At 58.7% G+C, this 21,611-nt stretch overlaps 1 protein-coding gene across 2 annotated transcripts; it reads right to left on the minus strand.

The window, feature by feature from the left end:
• Positions 1 to 615: 615 nt before the first annotated feature.
• LCMT2 (leucine carboxyl methyltransferase 2) lies at positions 616 to 16,904 on the minus strand. Of its 2 annotated transcripts, none has more exons than XM_068170160.1 (14): positions 16,846 to 16,904; positions 16,495 to 16,619; positions 14,976 to 15,057; positions 14,475 to 14,652; positions 13,484 to 13,640; positions 12,696 to 12,885; positions 11,834 to 11,941; positions 8,042 to 8,132; positions 5,488 to 5,733; positions 4,378 to 4,608; positions 3,438 to 3,535; positions 2,518 to 2,705; positions 2,308 to 2,443; positions 616 to 1,159 (listed from the first exon to the last, which is right to left on the minus strand). In XM_068170160.1, exons 1-14 carry the CDS (start codon positions 16,882 to 16,884, stop codon positions 992 to 994), a joined length of 2,037 nt encoding a protein of 678 aa, XP_068026261.1. In that variant the 5' UTR covers positions 16,885 to 16,904; the 3' UTR covers positions 616 to 991. The 2 variants fall into 2 exon arrangements, with proteins under 2 accessions (XP_068026261.1, XP_068026260.1); XM_068170159.1 differs by having other exon boundaries at positions 3,126 to 3,535.
• Positions 16,905 to 21,611: the final 4,707 nt, after the last annotated feature.

Genomic DNA, 21,611 nt, shown 5'->3' on the forward strand with positions numbered 1-21,611 from the left:
GCCTCCCAAACTGCTGTCAGTGTTGGACAGTGTGCAGATAGAAGCACAGAATGGTGGAGTTGGAAGGGCCCTCCAGAGAACATTGAGTCCAGCCCCCTGCTAAACAGGATCACCATGCACAGGTCACACAGGAACGCATCCAGGTGGGTTTGGAATCTCTCTGGAGAAGATTCCACAACCTCTCTGGGCAGCCTGGTCTGGGGCTCCAGCACCCTCACACCAAAGAAGTCTCCTCAGGTTGAGGTGGAAGTTCCTGTGACTGGAGTGACAGGAGCAGGGGTGATGGCTTCAGACTGGAAGAAGCTGGAGGGAGGGTGGTGAGACACCAGAACAGGTTGCCCAGTGGAGGCTCCAAGCCTGGCAGTGTTCAAGACCAGGCTGGATAAGGCTTGGAGCAACACAGGCTAGTGGGAGGTGTCCCCACCCATGGCAGGGGGTTGGAACTGGATGAGCTTTGGGGTCACTTCCAAGCCAAGCCCTTCTGTGATTCCATGACCTATTGGGATGGACAGGGAATGGTGACTGACCACGGGCCTGGCTGTGGTGGGTGTGCTGGTGGTGGCAGACACCTACCACCCATTTGTGTGGGACAGACAAGTCTGGACTGCATGTGGATTGGCTTTTCACAGAGCAGAACTCTTGCTGGGGACAGCAGTGCTGCACCTCTGAGGCACCTCCTTCCACTCAGCCACTTGGCTGAGCAGCTCCACTGGCTGCACCTCCAGGCCAGCACCTGCCACATGTCATTCTGGAGCACTGCTCCTCTTGTTCCCTCTTCAGCCCATTGACCCCACCAGGGAGCTGCTGCTGGGACACTCCTGACAGCAGCACCAAGAGCAGTACAAAACCAGGCAGAGGAGGGGGGAAATTGTCCCAACTGCCCCTCCTGGTCCTGGACACAAAACCTTGGTGGAGACATCTGACCATGTGTGGACCAGCAGTGATGTCCCACTGCAGCGTGGCAGCCTGGCTCAGCCCCAGCTGGTCCCAGTCAGTGGCTGGGGAGGATGTGCCTGAGGCTCAAGCAGACAGGCTCTGCGTTCAGGTGTGTCCCGAAGGAGAAGCAGTTCCCACCGCCACCAATGAGCAGCAGCTCCTCCTCTTCTGGCAGAAGGACACTGCTGTGGTTGTGCAGCATCAGTGGCCACTCCAGGTGCTCCTGGAAAGGGAGAGATCAACACACAGGACTGCAGCATCTGCTCCTCCCCAGTGCTGTGGAGTCACATGGCACATGGTGCCTTCCATCTCACAGATCAGCCACACTGGGCCTCATCTAGGACCACTTCATCCACTGTACCTCCCCAAATGTGGGCAAAGCCAGGCAGGGAGCACAGGATGAGCAACCAATCTCCTCCTCCAGTGTGCTCCAACCCCCCCTGCCCAGCACCCCAGCCACTTTTAATGGGGGACAATGTCTCTGTACTCCCCAGCCATGGTGTTTCTCCTTCCAGAACACAGCCAGTCACTGTCTGAATCCAAGCTGACCTCTGGCATTCCTGTCCCTGGCAAGGAGTTCCAGAGCTCCCACAGGAAGCACTCTTCAGAACATGATGCCTGCCACTTTCTTTTGATGTCTCCTAGTTCTTGTTCCAGAAGCAGCAATGCATGCTCATGCCCCCACCACAAAGGGACAGCCTGGAGCACAGACTTCATACAGTCCAAGACACATCTGGGAGGTCAAGGGAGGGGATTCTCCCCCTCTACTCTGCTGCTGAGACCCCACCTGGAGCTTTGGTGTCCCCAGCACAAAGACATGCAACTCATGGAGTGGGTCTAGTGGCCAAGAAGATGCTCAGAGGCTGAAGCACCTCCCCTGCAGGGACAGGCAGAGAGGGTTGTGGTGTTCAGCCTGGAGAAGGCTGCAGGGAGACCTTAGAGCAGCCTTCCAGTACCTGAAGGGGGCTACAGAAGAGCTGGGGAGGGCTGTTTGACAAGGGCCTATGGAGAGAGGACAAGGGACAATGGATTTAAACTGAAGCAGGGGAGATTTAGGCAGGACACCAGGAAGAAATTCTTTGCTGTGAAGGCGGTGGGACACTGGAACAGGTTGCCCAAAGAAGCTGTGGACAGCTCATCCCTGGAGCTGTTCAAGGCCAGGCTGGATGAGGCCTTGAGCAGCCTGGGCCAGTGGAGGTGTCCCTGCTCACGGCAGGGGTTGAACTGGATATCTTTAAGGTGCCTCCCAACTCAAAGCCATCCTAAGACTCTGACAGCCTGGGAAGCCCCTCTCTGACAGCCTTTACAGCAGCAGCCCCCAGGTGGCCACGCTGCCGGCTGCCCACCCCGAGGGGCAGTGCCCGCACTCACCGTGCCAATGGCGTAGTCCAGGCTCAGCCCCGTCGCCAAGTCCACGACGGTGACGCCCGGCGCTGGGGACGGGCACAGCCAGACCCCCCCCACCAGCAGCAGCCGCCCCCGGTGCACGTGGGCCGTGTGCGAGTACCTGGGAGCCCCAGGAAAGACCCCATCAGCGCCAGGCAGGGGCAGCCCACACCCTGCCCGGCGCCCTCCGCTCACCGTGGCACCAGAGGAGGCCTGGTCTCCAGCACCTGCCACCCAAAGCCACCTTCCAGCTGCTCCAGGAAGCAAAGGGAGCCCAGGGGCTGCTCGGCTGCCCCCAGGCCCCCTGCGACCAGCACCCCTCCCTTCCAGCTGCAGGCACTGTGGGAGTGGCGACCTTCCGGGGCTGGACCCTCCACGGGGATCTGGGGAGACACAACGCAACAGCTGGAGCTGACCACACTGCCCCTCTTCATCTCCAGACTCCAACCACCTCCTCCTGCTGCTCTTCCCTGCCACAGCACAGGAGCAGCTGCTGGAGGGGAACAGCATCCTGCGCATGTTCCTCTAGGGATGGCCAAGTAGGAATGTCTCCATTTCCACCATCTCCAGCATTTGCTGGGCCCTCAGGCTCTAGAGGGTGGCATGTCTGGACAGCTCCTAGAGGGAACTTTCTCTGCTCCCTTGTAGGCTGCCTCCTGTTCAAGACACAAGTCTGAGAGCCACAGGGACAGATGCAGGGCAGCTCTTACCACGGAGCAGGACAGCTCCTGGGTGTGCAGGAAGTGCCACAGGGTGACACAGAGCAGGGTGACACACAGGGACAGATGCAGGGCAGCTCTTACCATGGAGCAGGACAGCTCCTGGGTGTGCAGGAAGCGCCACAGGGTGACACAGAGCAGGGTGACACAGAGCAGGGTGACAAAGAGCGGGGTGACACACAGGGACAGATGCAGGGCAGCTCTTACCACGGAGCAGGACAGCTCCTGGGTGTGCAGGAAGCGCCACAGGGTGACACAGAGCGGGGTGACACAGAGCAGGGACAGATGCAGGGCAGCTCTTACCACGGAGCAGGACAGCTCCTGGGTGTGCAGGAAGTGCCATAGGGTGACACAGAGCGGGGTGACACACAGGGACAGATGCAGGGCAGCTCTTACCATGGAGCAGGACAGCTCCTGGGTGTGCAGGAAGTGCCAGTCCCCCAGCACAGGCTGTGTGGCAGAGCGGCCACCGAACAGGAACAGGTACTGCTGACCTGCAGGGACAGGGACGTCAGGGTCCAGCCTGTCACAAGAACAAGTCCTGTTTGCCCAGAAGCTGAGCCAGGACAGACATGAAGGTAGCCAGACAGAAGTTCCATGCACTGCTTGCCACCTGCAGCCTGAGGAGCACTTTGAGGCCCCAGCAGTCCATGCAGGGAGCTGTTTCAGCCACAGCACAGACTCCTGCAGCCAGGAGGCCAAGGCACATGGCAGATGAAACGTCTTCCCTGAGCTGCCCTGCCCTTCCCTCCTGTGGCCATTCAGGACACCCCCATCACCCACCCACCTACATTCTGTAGGTTCTGAATATCTAAGGTCTGAAAGGAGATCAACCACCAACCCCAAAGCCAAGGAGAGGATGTGGGCTTGAAGAAGGAGAATTTAGGCAGGGCAGAGGCTGAACCTCTCCCAGTAGTGAGAACTAGACCAGCAAGGCTGGTTAGGATCAAGTGTCAGCAGAACTGCAGGAGCCCAAGCAGGCAGCAGCACGTCCTTGTATCCCAAGGAAACAGACAAGGAGCAGCTGCATTTGGCCACACAAAAGGGAGATGAAGACAATTTAGGTGTGTAGGAGCTAACCTGAAGAAGCCCCATAAAGCCCCCAAAAGGTGCAAAGTACTCTGGGAGATGCCAGGGCCGTGTGCTGGCCTCACTGTGCCCTGTCAGCAGGAGGGTGCCCCTGTCTCCAAGAACCTGGCCTGCACTGCAGGAGCACCAAGGCTCCTCACAACCATTTGCCTCTCAGGCCCCACTGCCTGGGCAGGGCTGTGCCATCTGCTCTGGGGTGTGGACACCTCCCCACTCCTGCTGCCATACCCACTTCCAGCCCTCTCACCTTGGAAGGTCACTTGGGTTGCGCTGTGCCTCCAGCGCAGAGCAGCTGCCTCCACAGCAGGCTTCGGGCTCACCAGCTCCACCCTGATGTCAGCTGGGTCCCAGGCACTGCAGCTCTCAGGGAATTTCAGCCACAGCATTCCCAGGCTGGCACTGGATGGGGACGTTCGGCCTCCCACCACCAGGGCCAGACCCTTGGAGACACAGCTGATGGTGTGGTACAGCCGCCCGTCTGCAGAGACCAAGCACCACAGCCCACATCACCTCCCTGCCATGGGAGCTCAGGGAATGGCTTGGGTTGGGAGAGACCCTTGAGACCATGGAGTCCAACCATGAACCTAGCACTGCCCAAGCACCACCCCCCCATGGCCCTCAGCACCACAACTCCCGGGCTGGAAAACCCCTCCAGGACTGGGGACTCCACCACTGCCCTGAGCAGCCTGCCACAGGCCTGGACAACCCTCAAGGGGCACCAATTGCTCCTCAGGGCCAAGCTCAACCTCCCCTGCCACAACCTGAGGCCATCTCCTCTTGGCCCAGCCCTCAGGAGCAGCCCTTGAGCCCCAGCTGGCTGCAAGCTGCTCTCAGGGAGCTGCAGAGAGCCACAAGGTCTCCACTCAGCCTCCTCTGCTGCAGCCTCAACCCCCCCAGGGCTCTCAGCTGCTCCTCACTTCTCCAAAGCCTTCTCCTCCTTCTCCAGACCCCTCCCCAGCTTCCTTGCCCTGCTCTGGCCCTGCCCCAGCCCTCAAGGTCCTTCTGGCAGGGAGGGCCCAACCCTGCCCCCAGGCTTGCAGCTGTGGGCTCCCCAGTGCCCAGCCCAGGGGCACAATCCCTGCCCTGCTCCTGCTGCCCACACCATTGCTGCTCCAGCCCAGGCTGCTGCTGCCCTCCTTGCCCACCTGGGCACCCCCTGGCTCCTCTCCAGCTGCTGCCACCAACCCCCCAGGGCCTTTCCCAATGGGCCGTTTGCAGCCATTGCCCAGCCTGCAGCCTCCATGGGGCTGTTGTGACCCCAGTGCAGGACCCAGCTCTCAGGACCTTCAGCTCTCTGGCTGCTCTGCCATCAGCTCTCCCCAGACACAGCTGACAGCCGCCCAGCAGCAGGACTCACCCCATCTGCCGCTCTGCATCCTCAGGCTCCCCGCAGCCCAGCGCCCTGCACGCCTCAGCAGCAGCTGGCAGTTCCTGGCACGGCGGTGCTGCCCCTCCTCCTGCCCGAAGCCCCCCGTGGTCAGCACCGTGCCGGGCTGCAGCAGCACAGAGCGGTGCCCGAAGCGCCTCAGGCCGGGCACGGGGCAGCTTGCGGCACAGGCCGCAGGGACGCTGCCAGCCAGGGCGGGACCACGGCCACCAGGAGCTGCAAGGCAAGGAGCAGCTGAGAGCTGGGCAAGCAGGAACCAAGGCTGAGCCCCAGCGAGACCCAGCAGGGCTGAGCAGCTTCTGCTGAGAACCTGGGGGCAGCTGGCAGCAGAGAGAGCCCACAGTGCTCCTGAACCAGGCTGTCTCTGTGCCAGCTTCAGCTGCCCCCCACTGCTCCTCGGCTCCCAACACAGCCCAGATGCTCTCCTGGGGGGGGAGGCAGAGCTGGCCAGGAGGTGACAGCATCCTGACCTGCTGCAGCAGGACAGCAACCACTGCCACTGCCCTGGGCAGTGTGAACAGCAAAGTGCAGCAGGAAAGGGGCACACAGGGAGCTGCACTGCAAGGCTCCTGGCTGCACTTTGATGCTGCCTTCAGCAAAGCACTGAGATGAAGTTCTGAGCATGAGAGATGGTCCCTGGCCCTTCCTAAGGTCCTGCTGGGAGAAAGCATCTCCAGCTGCCTAGTGACCTCACCAAACACCACATCCCTTCACATGGAGCCAGCTCCTGACACAGAACTGCAGCTGCTCTGCACTGGCACCTCAGTGCCAGGAGGGCACTGAAGGCTGGGGCAGGGCCAGAGCAGGGCAAGGAAGCTGGGGAGGGGTCTGGAGAAGGTGAAGGAGGGTCTGGAGAAGTTGTGAGGAGCAGCTGAGGGCCCTGGGGGGGTTGAGGCTGCAGCAGAGGAGGCTGAGGGGAAACCTTGGAAGGGAGCTCAAGGATCATCCAGTCCAAGCTTTCAGGGTAAGAACAGAGTTGACATGAGCTGGCCCAGTACCTGCCCAGCTGGGCCTTGGCACTGCCTAATGTAGGGGAACCTTCCACCTCCCTGGACAGTTGATTCCAGTCTCTGATGGTTCTAAACAGAAAGATTTTTTTTCTGGCATCCTATCAGAATCTCTCCAGTAGCAACTTGTCCCCACTGCCCCTTGTCTCTGTATCCCTTGGGACTCTGTACAGAGGGAGTCTCCCTTGTGAGAGCCACAGTGAGGAGGCCTCCCCTGAGCCTTCTCCAGGCTGAACAAACCCAGCTCCCTCAGCCTTCCCCCATATGACAGCTCTGCCAATCCTCTGATCACTCTCCTGGCCCTTCTCTTGGTCCTCTCCAGCCTGTCCCCATCGCTCCTGTACAGCAAGGACCCAACCTGAGCACAGTGCTCAAGGTGCAGCCTGCCCAGTGCTCAGCAGAGTGGGACAATGACATCTTTATCCTTGCTGCTGCCAGCCTGATTGATGCAACTCAGCATCCTGGTGGCTTTCTTTGCCACCACAGCTCACTGTTCACTGATACTGAGCCTTCTGTCCACCAAGACCCCCACATCCCTCTCCACAGTGCTGCTCTCAAGCCAGGTGGCTCCCAGTCTGAGCTGCTTCCCCACTTGCTGGCCCTTAACTGAAGGACAGACCTCATGTCTTGAGGAGCCTTTGAGGTTGTACTTTAAGGACCAGGGACACCCACAGGGCAGATTTAACCCCACACACTCTCTAGGCTTCCATTTCACTGTTCTGCTTGGGACACACCACAACAGGTTCCATGGCCCTGCCAGCAATGCCATCCTGCCTTACCCCTGCCCAGCTGCCTCCCCTGCTCCCTGGAATACAGCTCTCAACCTCCACCTGCAGACAGAGCTTGTGGTGCTGACTGGTGAGCAGGACCAGTGGTGGAAAATGGTTTAGAAACCACCTTTTGCCTCCCACCCTGCAAAGGGAAGTGAGCAGCAAGAAGCAGGAATGGTCTGAGCTGCTGCCAACTCTTTATCATGGAAGCACCACCCCAGTCCTGGCTGTTCCCCAGCTGCACCACTCCTGCCCCTCTGAACAGAGCAGCTGAGATGTCAAAGCACTTCAGAGATGCTGCACCTGCAGTTCCACCCACAGGGAGAGCAAAGCAGAGGACATCTTGTGGCAGAGAGCTCTACTGGACTGCACCTGATGGTGCAGCAAGGGACAAAGAGACACCTCTGGGAACTGGAAGGACAGACTCCCCCTGGAGCCACGTCTGGAAGGAAGTGGAGAGGCTGTAGGACCCCAAAACAGGGGGAGCAGGGCAGAGGGGCCCTGCAGCCATGCACTGGAAGGGCCCCATGTACCAAGAAAAGGAAGAACTGCTCAGACTGGAAGGTTCTATCACTGGAAGGTGGCTCAGGATGTGGCTGGCCCTGACCTCACTACAGGCAGCAGAACCATGGTGAGAAGAATGGAGAAACTGCTCAGGTGGCAGCATCCCCTCTGCTCCTTCCAGGGTGCTGCTGTCCCCTGGAGCCTGTGAAAGAAGCCTGCCAGAGATAAAAGAGCATGAGGTACCTGTCCTGCTGGGCACCAACGGGGTCCAGGGAGGTTCCATCCCCTTGGAAGCAGCCAGGACAAAGTAATGAGAACACTTCAAGTGCCACTCCTGTAGCAAGGAAAGAACAAAACCAAACAGTCTGCCCCAAGCTGTCAGAGTGAGCATCCAGGGTGAGCAAAGCAGCCACAGAACCATGCAGCAGACCTTCTCTGGACACTTCCCAGCATCTCAACATCTTTCCTGAACTGAGGAGCCCAGAACTGGACACAGGACTCAAGGTGTGGCCTAACCAGTGCTGAGTACAGGGCAGGATGACCTCCCTGCTCCTGCTGGCCACACTGTTCCTGATCCAGGCCAGGATGCCATTGGCTTTCTTGGCCACCTGGGCACACTGCTGGCTCATGTTCAACCTACTCTCAACCAGTACCCCCAGGTCCCTCTCTGCCTGGCTGCTCTCAGCCACTCTGACCCCAGCCTGTAGCACTGCCTGGGGTTGTTGTGGCCAATGTGCAGCACCTGGCACTTGGATGTGTTCAGTCTCATGCCCTTGGACTCTGCCCATCTGCCCAGCCTGGCAAGATGCCTCTGCAGAGCTCTCCTACCCTCTAACAGCTCAACTCCTGCCCCCAGCTTGCTGTCATCTGCAAACTTACTGATGATGGACTCAATCCCCTCATCCAGATCATCAATAAAGATATTGAACAGGATGGGGCCCAGCACTGATCCCTGGGGCACACCACTAGTGCCTGGCTGCCAGCTGGCAGTGGCACCATTCACCACCACTCTCTGGGCCCAGCCCTCCAGCCAGTTCCTAACCCAGTGCAGAGTGCTCCTGTCCCAGCTGTGGGCTGACAGCCACCAATACGTTCTCCAGTCTTGCCTGGGAATCACTCTGGGCAGAAGCAGAAGCAAGAGGAGGCCAGGACCCACCCTGGCTTTATGGACATTGGGGAGGTTGGAACATCCACCCCGCAGGGTGGGAGGTGTTCAGCCAGCTCCACAGCAGCAACAGGAGCCTCAAAGTCACAAGAAGCCACAGTATCAGCACCATCACCCAGCACCTTTTGGAATGTGAGATCCAAGAGGGAATACAGACACTGGCAGTGGCAGCATCCACTGCTACTGTCAGGCAAAGCCTTTCAGAGATCCACCACCCTCAGCACCATGTCCTATCCAGCTGGATCAAGTGCTCCACAAGTGCTCCAGTGGGCCTGGGTCTTTGCCTTCAGGAGGCAAAGCAGCTCTTGCACACTGGCAAGATCAACACCAGCACCTCAACCTGCTCCTGCTGCAGGCTGATTTTGCCAAAAGCCTTTGACACCCCTTCCCACAGAATTCTTGTGGACAAAATGTGCTCGTGGCTTGGCTGAGCAGTGCTCTGCTGGGTACAGCACTGGCTGGGTGAAAGGGCCCAAGGAGTGATGGGGTCAGTGGGGTTAAATCCAGCTGGTGGCCAGTCACAAGTGGTGCTCCTCAGGGCTCAGCGTTGGGACCACTTCTGCTTAACATCTTTATTGATGGCCTTGATGAAGACACAGAGAGTGTCACCAGTAAGCTCGCAGAGGACACCAAGTGAGGTGGCAGAGTTGATCTGCATGAGGGTAGGGAGGCTCTGCAGAGGTTGGGTCCCTGGCCAACATTAACAGGATGAGCTTCAGTGAGGCCAAGTGCCAGGTCCTGCCCTTGGGGCACAACAACCCCAAGCAAGGCTCCAGGCTTGGGGCAGTGTGGCTGGAAAGCTGCCTGGCAGAAAGGGACCTGGGGGTGCTAATGGACAAGCAGCTGAATATGAGTGAGCAGTGTGCCCAGGTGGCCAAGAAAGCAAATGGCCTCCTGGCTGGGATCAGAAATGCTGTGTCCAGGAGTAGGGAGGTAATTGTCCCCTGGTACTCAGCTCTGGTGAGGCCACACCTTGAGTGTTGTGTCCAGTTTTGGGCACCTCAATACAGGAGAAATGTGGAGGTGCTGGAGCCAGAGCAGTGGAGGGCAAGGAAGCCTCTCCAGAGGCTAGAGAATAAATCTCATGAAAAGTGACTAAAGGAGCTGGGAATGGTTAGTTTGGAAAAGAGGAGGCTGAAGGGAGACCTCATTGCTATCTACAGCTACCTGAAAGGACATTGTAGAGAGGTTGGTGCTGGTCTCTTTTCACAGGTCATTAGTGATAGAATAAGAGGAAATGGCCTCAAGCTGTGACTGGGTGGATTTAGACTGGACAGCAAGAGTGGTCAGGGATTGGAATGTGCTGCCCAGGGAGGTGGTTGAGTCACCAACCCTGGATGTGATTAAATGCTGCTCAGATGTGATGCTTGGGGCTATGGTTTAGGTGTGAACCTTGTGGAGTAGGGTTCTGGGTTGGACTTGGTGATCCTGAGGGTCTTGTCCAACCTGAACATTTCTGTGATTTCTAGAGAGTCACAGAAGTGTTTGGGTTGGCAGAGCCCACCAAGACCATCGACTCCAACCTTCAACCTGACACCACCATAGCCATCAAACCATGTCCCCAAGTGCCATGGCCACAGGTTTCTTGAATACCTCGAGGGATGAGGACTCCACCTCCCTAGGCAGCCTGTTCCAACCCCTGACCACTCTTGCAGGACAGAAATTGCTCATGTCCACCCCAAGCCTGCCCAGCACAATTCCAGGCCTTCTCTCCTGATACTGGGGAGAAGAGACCAAGCCCCACCTGGCTCCGAGCTGCTCTTAGGGAGCTGCAGAGAGCCACAAGGTCTCCCCGCAGCCTCCTTTCCTGCAGCCCCAACTCCCCCAGCTCCCTCAGCTGCTCCTCACAGCTTCTCCAGACCCTTCTCCTCCTTCCCCAGACCCTTGCCCAGCTTCATTGCCTTTCTCTGGCCCTGCTCCAGCCCTCAATGTCCTTCTGGCAAGGAGGGCTCAGTCCTGACCCCAGGATTCCAGCTATGGCCTCACCAGTGCCAAACAACAGAGGCCACAGGACTGAGAGGGAAGCTTCTAGTAAGAGTCCTACAGGACATCTGCCTCGAGTTGCTTGGGATCTTTCAGTTCTCTCCTAGACTTCAGCTAGGCACAAACTGTGCCAGCAGCTGACACAACAACAACCAAGAGCAGAGCCACAGCCACATTCCAGTTGTCCACTTAGGAATATAGTAAAGTCAGACCAAAAGACATTTGCAGCTGGTAGCCTGCCCCAACCAACAGCCACAGCCCAGGGACACTGAGTGAGCAGGACACCTGCATCTGCTTCCCCCAGGCTGCTGCCACTGTCTGCAGCCAGGAGCCTCACACCAGGGCATCCAACAATCCTCACTGGGTCCCACTCAAGGAACTGCCCCTGCAGACCCAGCAGAGATGTGCAACACCCCTGATGCCACCAGCATGTTTGTGATGCTGAGGCTTCCTCCCTGAGACTTCACTGAAGGAACAAGAAGCTTCTACAACACCCAAGTCTTCTAACACTGCTTGCCCCAGGTCCACAGGGAGCTTCCCCTGGGCTCTGCATTAACTCAGACTCAGATCCCTCCACAAACTCCCACAGCTCAGCAGCTCTGGGACACAGCTGTGGCCACAGGAGACTGCAGACCCTTTGTATCATAGTATCATAGTATCACAGTATCATTCAAGGTTGGAAGGGACCACAAGGATCATCTAGTTCCAACCCCCCTGCCATGGGCAGGGACACCCCACACTAGATCAGGCTGGCCAGAGCCTCATCCAGCCTGGGCTTAAACACCTCCAGGGACGGGGCCTCGACCACCTCCCTGGACAACCCATTCCAGGGTTTCACCACTTTCATTGTCCCACCACAGCCAGGCCAGCAGTGCTCCAAGGCTTACCTCATACTCATCAAAGGGCTCCAGAGCCTGCACCCTCTGCTGCTCGTGCTCTGGGGTGCAGCAGGTGAAGAACTGGTTCATGTCCATGGCACTGCACTCGCTCCAGCCCTGCAGCACAAAGACCTCAGAGTCACCTCTGGAAGGACAAGGACTTGGTGCCACCAGCACACAGCCTGACTCAGACACTGCAGGAGCCTCTCACACTGTCCAGCTGGGAAGGGCAGGTCTTTCACCTGTAAACCTCTTCAGGACTTGATTTGACTTGATTTATGGCATCAAACCTCCCTGAGGAGCCCATCTTGCCCTAATCCCACAGCAGTAGGTAGGCTGCAAGTTGGCTGGCAGGACCTGCTCATCTACACAGTTGGTGATCTCTTCAGAACTTGATTTATGGCATCAAACCTGTCAGAGGAGCCCATCTTGCCTGAGTCCCACACCAGCAGGCAGGCTGCAAGCTGGCTGGCAGGACCTTCCAATGCCTGCTCATCTACACAGCTGGTGACCTCTGAACACTTCAGTCACAGCCTCATGGAATGGTTTGGGTTGTAAAAGACTCCAAGATCCTCCAGTCCAACCATTCTCAAACCCTGCCAAGGCTGGGGCTAACCCATGGCTCTCAGCTCCACATCTCTGCCTCCTGAGAACCCCTCCTGGGATGGGGACTCCAGCACTGCCCCAGGCAGCCTGGCTCAGGCTTCGAGAACCCTTCCAGCAGAGAAGTTGCTTCTGACATCCAACCCAAACCTCCCTGAGACACCTTGAGGCCATCTCCCCTCATCCCAGCCCTTGTCACAACCTTGTCCCAAGTCACCATGTCCCCAGCCCCCAGGCTCCCCACGTGTCCAGGAGGTCAGGTACCCACCCGTGCCAGGAAGCGGCTGCGCTGCGCCTCGCAGTCCGGGTACTGTGCCAGGGAGCGCAGGGCAGAGCCCCGGCGGGCAAAGTGCTGCTGCATGACGCGGCCAAAGGGGTCCTGGGGGCCCAGCTGCTCGTACAGCAAGAACCCGGCGCAGGGAAAGCGCTCAGCAGCCCAGCGCAGCAGTGCGTCCGACCTGCGGGCACCGGGAGGAGGCTGTGGGCACCAGCAGGGGGCTGTGAGCACCAGGAGGGGGCTGCGGGCACCGGGAGGAGGCTGTGGGCACCAGCAGGGGGCTATGGGTGCCGGGACAGGAGGGAGCTCTGAGGGAGCTCCTGGCACAGGGCAAGTGGACTCCATCCTCCTGCAGCATGCCCAGCACACTGTGAGGGCCTCCTGACAGAGGCAGCAGACAGAGGAGACTCCTGTGCTGGGATGGGGAGCACCTGGGACAGGGAATGCCTGGGATGGGATGGGATGGGATGGGATGGGATGGGATGGGATGGGATGGGATGGGATGGGATGGGATGGGATGGGATGGGGAAGATCTCCTGACCCAAGCAGAGCTGAGGGCTGAGCAGCTCAAAGGGCTCAGCTTCACCTGTCAGAAGGTCTTCTCTTTCCCCTCCCTTGCAGGGTGTCCCTAAAGGCCACTTACCCACCACCATTACCATGCAAGGAACTGTTTGGGCCTGGCACAGAAACCCTCAGGCTTCAGTGATCAGACAGCAGCTGTGCCAGCCCCAGGTGGCACACAAAGGCTGCAGTCACCCCCCCAGAACAGCCCCACTGACCTGCTGCTCGCCATGTAGGCGAGCACCACCTCTGCGATGAAGAGGGTGGGGACCTCCCTGTCCACCCCTGCTTGCTCCAGGGCTCTCTCCAGTTCGGGCAGCTGTGACAGATCTGCTCCCAGCAGTTTGTAATCCCCTGCAGAGAAGGGCATGACCCCTGGCAGACAGAGATGGTGCCACCTCACCACAGTGCTGCTGCGACAGCGAAACCAAAGGTACCCACGCGACTGCCAGCTCCAGAGGCTGCGCCCATCACCTCCATCACTGACAAAGGCCAGGACAAGGGGCAGTGGCTTCCCACTGCCACAGGGGAGATCTTGATCCGGTGAGAGGAAGAAGCTCTTCACCATGAGGATGGGGAGACACGAGAACAGGTTGTCCAGAGAGGTTCTGGCTGCCCTGTCCACAGAAGTGTTGAAGGCCACCCCATGACCTCTCACCAGGTGTGCTGCAGTTCTGTGCTGGGTTCTTGGCAGTTCCTGACACAGTGCACCAGAAACACGAGAACCACAGAACGGTGGGGTTGGAAGGGACCTCTGGAGACCACTGCATGCAGCTCCCCTGCCAGAGCAGGATCAGCCACGGCAGGTCACACAGCAACACATCCAGGTGGGCTTTGAAAGTCTCAAGAGCAGACACCACAACCTCTCTGGGCAGCCTCCAGGCCTCCAGCACCCCCACCCCAAGGAAGTCTCCCCATGTTGAGGTGGAATCTCCTGTGTTGCAGCTTGTGCCTGCTGTTCCTTGTCCTGGCACTGGGCACCACCAAAAGCTGTACCAGAGAGGCCCTAAGCTTGGTGTGACCCACCCCACTGGCAGCCAGGCTTTCTCACGTCTCACAGTGCTCAGCAATCTCTCATCTGTTCAAGAGTTCCTCAGAAACTGCACAACTTCGCAGCTCCTTTTCCACCACACCTCAGCTGTCTCTGGTTGGAGCTGCTTGCTGCTCCTGAACATTTGGGGTCTACAGAGGCTTCCCCAAGCCCCATACCTGGCTCTCCTCCAGCATCTCCCACCAGCTCCACCAGCTCCTGCACTCCTCTGATCAGAGCAGCTTTTTGGGACACCACGCTGGGGAAGTCCACCTCATACACCACGGTGTGGGGCAGCAGGCCCAGGTCCTTCAGACGGAAGTACAGGGAGTCAAAGCCAGCACCGAGGGACAGGATCTGCAGGGAAAGCATCAGAGAAAGTCACTCCCAGCTCCAGCAGCACCCTGAGCATCTGGGGGTGAACAACTCTCCATGATAGCATTTTCAGTGACAAAATCAGGCAACACCCTGCAAAAAAGCAGGAAATCTGCATGGACGTTGCCCCCTCCAGATATGTCTGTCCAAGTGACACAGGGAGAGTCACAGCAGCACCAGCCAGATCCTCTGTGACCTTCTGGCAAAGGGTGACAGCAGGTCACCAATAGACCACAGCAGTGCCAAGGTGCCCAAGACACCTCAGACACAGGGTGGCAGCTGCCAGCAGAGCCAAAGACACACACCTGGGTCCTCGGGTGGCCACGGGTCCTCTGCAGGAAGTCCTGGATGCAGTGATCCACAGCACGGGCACGGATGTAATAACCTCTGGGGGGAAAATCCAGCTGTCAGCCCCTCCAGGAGCCCACCTCTGCAGCTCCAGCATCCTCCAGCCCAGAAAGCTGGCTCCCAGCTCCTGCCCAGTGAGCCCACAGACAGCCCTGCACTGGGAGCTGTCTGCTGGCTCAGTCACACCTAGAGCTTGCTGGCAAGCAGAGCTCCTGCCCTCAGCAGGGGGCTTGACCACAGGCATGTTGCAGCCCAGCTGGGCCCACTCCCTTCTGCACAACAAATACCCCCTGATATTGGCTGAAGCTCAGGCCAGGCAGGGGACATAACATGGATGGCCAGCATTGAGTTCCTGCCCCAAACCAGGTGCTGCACAACATGGAACCAGCTCCCTTCCTGCCAAGGGGCCCTGGGCATAACAAAACAGTTGGACCAGATGACCCTTGTGGTCCTTCCCAGCTTTTATTCTGTGACCCTGTGAAAAGAACAGTAGGGAGTACAGGGAAGAGGAAAGGGCAGAGGAGCAAAGCCAAGGGAGGAATTTCATTCTCTGCTCTTTGAATGAATGGAACAAGGTCTAACTCCTAGCAAGAGGCCTGGTGCCCCTTTTCCCTTGGCATTCTCTTTCAGTTGGTGTTCCCATTGCACTCACCAGTCCCCGTCACCCCCTTAGCAGCATGTGGCACACAACAGCCCTGTGCCTCACAGGACCAAAGCCTTCCCTGGATGCTCCAGCCTGTCCCCAAGCTCACAGTGACAGTGCTGACCACAGCAGTGCACCACTCTCCCCAGGAATTTCCTTTTCCTTTGGTGTGCCAGTGCCATGGGGAAGTCCATGCAGGCTCAGCTTCCTGACCAGAGGAACAACACCTGACCTGGGAGCTGCTGCCTGAACATTCCCTTTCCCCTGACAAACCTCTCTGGCCGTTCGAGTTGCCCTGCCCTGCACTGCTGACCTGCCAGGGACCCCCCACTGAACCCTCTGCACGCTGCAACATTCCCCCGTGTCTGCCAGGCTCCAGGGACACCGAGTTAGAAAACAGCTTCCCTGGGCCACCAAACACCTTCCTGGAGGCATAATGGTCCTGACAGTCGGTCAGAAAGCTGCTGGGTGCCGACGCTGCCAGCTGTTGTGTTTCCAGTTTCACCTAGAGCAGCTCTCAGCAGCCCGGGGGAGGGAGGCAGCGACGTTTCGCTCAGGCCAAAGTTTTCCACCTGAACCTAAAATCCCCTGAAATCAGCCTGGAAGGGTCAGGTTCCCGAAGCTGTGCCCTGCAGCTGCCACTCAGTCACCCGCTGTGCTTTCCTATGGCTGTGCCTCAACGCGACAAGCGGAGGGGGCCGGGGAACCACCGGGACGCCTCTGCAGACGGAGGGGAGGTGGCTGCGAGAGCCTCGCGTCCCGGGCGCCCCCTGCCGGCACAGCCGCCGGGGCTCGGCGGCCAGGGAAGCCGAAGGACCCCGCTCGCTCCTCACCGGTGGACTAGAGGGGCTCGCCGCCGCTGTCGACCTACCAGGAACGGCAGGAACCGGTCCTGGATGTAGCCCCGCGCCGCCGCCGAGCACTTGCTGACGGCGCTGCTGCCGCCGGTGCACTGAACCTGCCGGAACAAGGCCGTGACGCCGGCGGTGAGGCCGACCCCCTCCGCGGGCCGAGGAGTGCCCAGGGACGGACAGCGCCGAGAGGGCTCCGAGAGGAGGGCAGCTCCCGCCGGCGCCACCCGGCCCCAGCCCCGATCCCGTCCCAGCCCCCCGAAGCCGGGCCAGGCCCCGCCATCCGGACCGGACCCCCCGCGGGGAGGGACGGCGGCACCGGGGATCACTCACGGCGGCAGGGCGCGGGGCCCCGGGGCGGCCGCGACCCATCCTGAGGCGGCGGCGGCGTGAGCGGCGCGCGGGGCGCAGGCAGTGACGCGAAGCGCGCGGTAACGTGCCGCGAGGCGCCCGGCGTGGAGCTGCCTGTGGAGAGCGCCCCCTGGCGGGCCGGCGCCACCTGTCTCCGCGTCCCGGTCCCGACGCCGACCGCTGCCCCGGCCTGCCTACCCCCGCGGGGGACCCCGGCCCCGGACTCCCGGCCCGGCCGTCCCTGGCGCACTGGTCCCGGGGACTCCGGCACGGCCGCCGCGCTCCCATCAGCGCCCGGCGGACCCGCCAGCGCTGTCCCGTACCCAGGGCAACGCCAGGGCAACGGGCAGCATCTGCGCAGGGAGCAGGGGCAGGAGCGAGGTGCCCGGGCACGGTGCCCATCTCCCTGCCGGAGTGTGGAGCTCTGTGGAGGGTGCTGAGCTCTTCACAGGGTGCTGAGGAAAAAGAGGGCTGTGGGGCACTGAGCACGGTGGGGAAAGCTGGGCTCCTCCAAGGGGTGCTGAACCCTATGGGGGGTGCTGTCCAGTCCCTGCCGGCACAAGTAGAAGATTCTGTGGTCACCTGCCACGTTCTCAGGCTCTGGGTTAGCAGCAGGTGCTTCACAAGCGGGTTTGGTGTCCATGGCCTTGGTCTGGAGGACGTTTTGCATCCTGGAGGACACTTGGGAGCCTGGAGAATGTTTGAGAACCTGGAGACGTTTTGCAGCCTGGAGACATTTTGCAGCCTGGCTGCTGTGGTAGACAGGAGCACCTCCCCAGGTTTCATGGTGCCCACATCAGTGGCCTTCATTCCTATTTGTTCTTGGCTCACAGGGGGCCTCAGCCCAAGGTTGTTCCTCTGCCTGGCTCCCAGAGGACAAGCACACAGATGTCACCTCTGGCCCTGTGCTGGCCAGTCCAGGGCAAGCTCAGCACCTTCTGCTGGTGGCACACAGAAGGTGTTTGATCACATCATGGAGCTGGTGCTTCTCTCTGCCTTGGACACCCTCCCAGCCTGACAGGGGAGCAGATGCCTCCCGCCATGGGCAGCCTTCCCCTGCCTGGTCTCTGCTCGGTGCTCTGCTGGCATCCAGAGCTCACAAGGAAGGCTCCTCTCGCCCAAACCCAGCGCAGGCGTCAGGGCCCCACCGCCCCCATCCAGCCGGGGAGGGGGCACTAACGAGAAGCATCTGCTGCAGGAGCTGGGGTGCTGGCAGAGGGCGAAGTGCTGGCAGCAGGCAGGGCAGGTATGGCCCTGCCTGAGTCACCTCAGTGCTGGTGTCAGAGCCCCCCAGAGGAGCAGCAGGGAGGGCTGCAGAGGGGGAAGCATGGCCAGGCTGCCGCTGGGACCCCCACGCCATGAGGGAGAGAAGAGAGCAGAGCAGGACCTTGTTCCACAGAAGGGTGCCCCCAGCACACCATGGCAAGTTGGAATGGAGAAATTTGGGGGACTCAATGATCTTTGAGGTCTCTTCCAACCTTAGTGATACTGTGACTGCAGCACAAAGTCTGAGCTTTTGGTAGAATAGAATAAACCAGGTTGGAAGAGACCTTCAAGATCATTGTGTCCAACCTATCATCCAGCACCACCTAATCAACTAAACTATGCAACCAAGCACCCTATCAAGTCTCCTCAATAGGATCTACTGCATCTGAAGGGAGGCTGGAGCAAGGGGGGACAGCCTCTTCTCCCTGGTGACAAGGGATAGGATGAGAGGAAATGGCTTCAGGTTGCACCAGGGTTGGACATCAGAAGAAACATCTTCACTGCAAGGGTTCTCAACCACTGGCACAGGCTGCCCAGGGAGGTGGTTGAATCCCCATCGCTGTAGGGGTTTCAAAGAGGCAGGGATGTGGTGCTGAGGGACATGGTTTGGCACCAGCCCTGGAAGAATTAGAGGATGCCTGGACATGATCTCAGAAGTTTTCTCCAACCCAAACCATTCCATGATCCTCTCTCCCTTTACCTGTTCTGCTCTCTTAACCACCTCGGTGATGCTGGAGGCTCTCAGGTGCAGCATGGGCTCTGTCTCAGTTCCCACCTGAGGAACAGTTCTGGGGATGATCAGAAGGTTATGGATCTAAGGTTCTAGGGCCCAAAATAGTCAGTTCCTACATTTGTGGCACTATCCTGTTGCTCCCAGTCACTGCAGGAGTGATGGGCTGGAGCCACCTGCCAGTCTGGGACAACATGGTGAGAAATGGACCAGGAGAACGTATGGAGTAAGTCTCAGATCCTGGCCATCTCACAGGGATGGGACACCCCAGAGAGGCCCCAGAGACAATCAGCAGAGCTTGTGGCTCTTGGATGTTCATGGAATTCCTGAGTGTAAAGCATGAATACTTCACAAAGTACGGGGCTGGGGTGACCAGAATGAGATCCAACCACAGAATCACAGGAGGGTTTGGGTTGGAGGAGACCTTTAGAGATCTGCTATCTAGTCCAGCCCCATGTGGTGTGCAGGGACAGCTTCACTAGGTCAAGTTCCTTAAAGTCCTGTCCAGCCTGATTCTGGACACACTCACAGGAACCAGCTTCCTGCTGGTTGTTAAGAACATAAACATCTCCAACAAAAGTGACCTGTCACCATCAAGGCAGACACTGATGGTCTCATTGTTTGGAGTGACCTTCAAAAGAGGAAAGGAAGTTGAGGAGATATCCTCAGATACTGATGGCAGTGATGCTGGAAGTGGGAGAAGAAACAATGACCCTGTGTCTGGTCACAAAAATGAGGAAGTGCAGGAAGCAGTTGTGAGAAGTTCTAGAAGATAAGAGCAGTGGTTGGGTTTATGGCCTTGTAGAACCCCCTGTAGGGAAGGGGAACTGAGGTCAGCTGTGGCTGAAGCAGTGGCCCAGGGGTGACACCAGCACCGCGTTACGATGGACTGAGGTTTGCAGGTCAGCAAAGGAGGGCAAGAGGAACCAGGGGGGAGATGGGAGGACAAAGGCTGCTGAGGTGGGGCTTAGGTTGCTTCTGGTCTTGTTTTGCAGAGATCTTGGAACAAAGGACCTGGGGAGCTGCCAGGGCACTGCTGCCTGTGGCACCTTCTCTTCAACCACTGGGTACCAAACAGCTCCAGCCCTCAGCCAGCTCATGGAGGGGCTGAGTGCCTGCTGTGGGAGGGGGTGGTGGCTCCATCAGGTGTGTGTGTGTCTGACTGCTTGGGTGCCACCAGAGGTGTGCTGGTGTCCTAGGAGCTTTGCCTCCCTGCTTCATTCTGCCTAATGCTGGGGTCTCTTCAGACCTCCCTGTCAGAGAAGGAGACTCCACAACCTCTCTGGGCAGCCTGCTTCAGGGCTCCAGCACCCTCACAGTGAAAATGTTTCTCCTGATGTTCCCATGGAACCTCCTCTGCTCCAGCTTGCATCCAGTGCCCTGTGTCCTGTCCTTGGACGTTCTTGAGCAGAGCCTAGCTCCATCCTTCTGACACTGCCCTGCACATATTGATATGCTTCCTGTTACCTTTGTTGAGTCCTTTCCCTGCCTCGGTTTTGCTTTCCCAGTGTAAGTCTAAACCACAATCCTGCATCCTTGCTACAGGAGTTGCCTCCCTCTTCCCTTCCTGCAGTGTGGTTCCCTTCCTGCTGGCTCACCAGGTCACCTTGTGACCTAACACCACCTTGCCTTCTGCTGCTGCTCCTGGAGTGCCCTCTGTAACAAATCCAGCTTTTGTTTTTGTTAAATTCCATGCCCTGAGTGATTGCCCAATGTCCTGATCTACCTAGATCCCTCTGCAAGGCCCCTTGACCCTGAGGAGAGTCAATAGCACCTCCCAGTTTGGTGTCATCAGCAGACTCACTCATGGTGCTTTCACATCCTGCCTCCAGCCCCTGGCTGAAAGCATGGAAAGAGTCTGGCCCCAGCATGAGCCCTGAGGAGCACTGCTGGTAGCCAGGCACAGTCAGAGGTAACCTCATTCACCACAGCCCTTTCAGCTCTGCTGTGCAGCTGTTTCCTCACAACCACAGAGCCTGCACAGCCTATGGCTGGACAGCTTGTCCAGAGGGATGCTGTGAAACATCCAGAAACACAGCATCCCCCACCCTCCCTTCAACCACAGGGCAGGTGACCCTGTCCTAGAAGGAGATGTGGGCACCTCAGCAGGACTTTCCCTTGGCAGGCCTGTGCTGACTGTGCCTGCCGGTTGTGCTGTCATTTAAATGCCTTTCAGGAGCACCCAGCAAGATCTTCTCCATGGTGCTGAGATCAAACTCCCCAGTCAGTGATTTCCTGGGTCCTCCCTCCAGCCCTTGTAAACCAGGATGAGGCTGGCCAGCTTCCAGTCAGCAGGCACCTCCCCAGGCTCTCCAGGTCTCTGAGAGGTGATTGAGAGGGGTCCTGCCATAACATCCTCTGGGTTGAATACCACCAGGCCCCACGTGGCCTCGTGAACATTCAGCTGATCCTGCTGGTCCCTGAGAATTTCAGTGTCCACAGAGGAAAAGCTGCCACCACAGTTGTGGTTGCTCCCACAGCTGTGGTACTCCAGTTCAGAGGAGAGCCCAAGCATTAGCACTAAACACTGAGGCAAAGAGCCAGTGAAGGCATTTGGTGAGTCCTCTATCAGCATCAACTGGAGCAGTGGTCATGCCCAGCTAGAAGAGTGCTGGAGACTTCAGGCTGGTCTCAAACATCTTACAGTGTCCAGGGAAGAAAGAACAGTTCTGGCTTGGGAAAGAGTGGCTGGAAAGCTGCCCAGTAGAGAAAGACCTGGAGGTGTTGGCTGACAGCTGTCTGAACAGGAAAC

Source organism: Melanerpes formicivorus, unplaced genomic scaffold, assembly GCF_026170545.1.
Source record: "Melanerpes formicivorus ecotype bairdi unplaced genomic scaffold, bMelFor1.0.p_v2 SCAF_290, whole genome shotgun sequence".
In the NCBI taxonomy this organism is placed as follows: domain Eukaryota; kingdom Metazoa; phylum Chordata; class Aves; order Piciformes; family Picidae; genus Melanerpes; species Melanerpes formicivorus.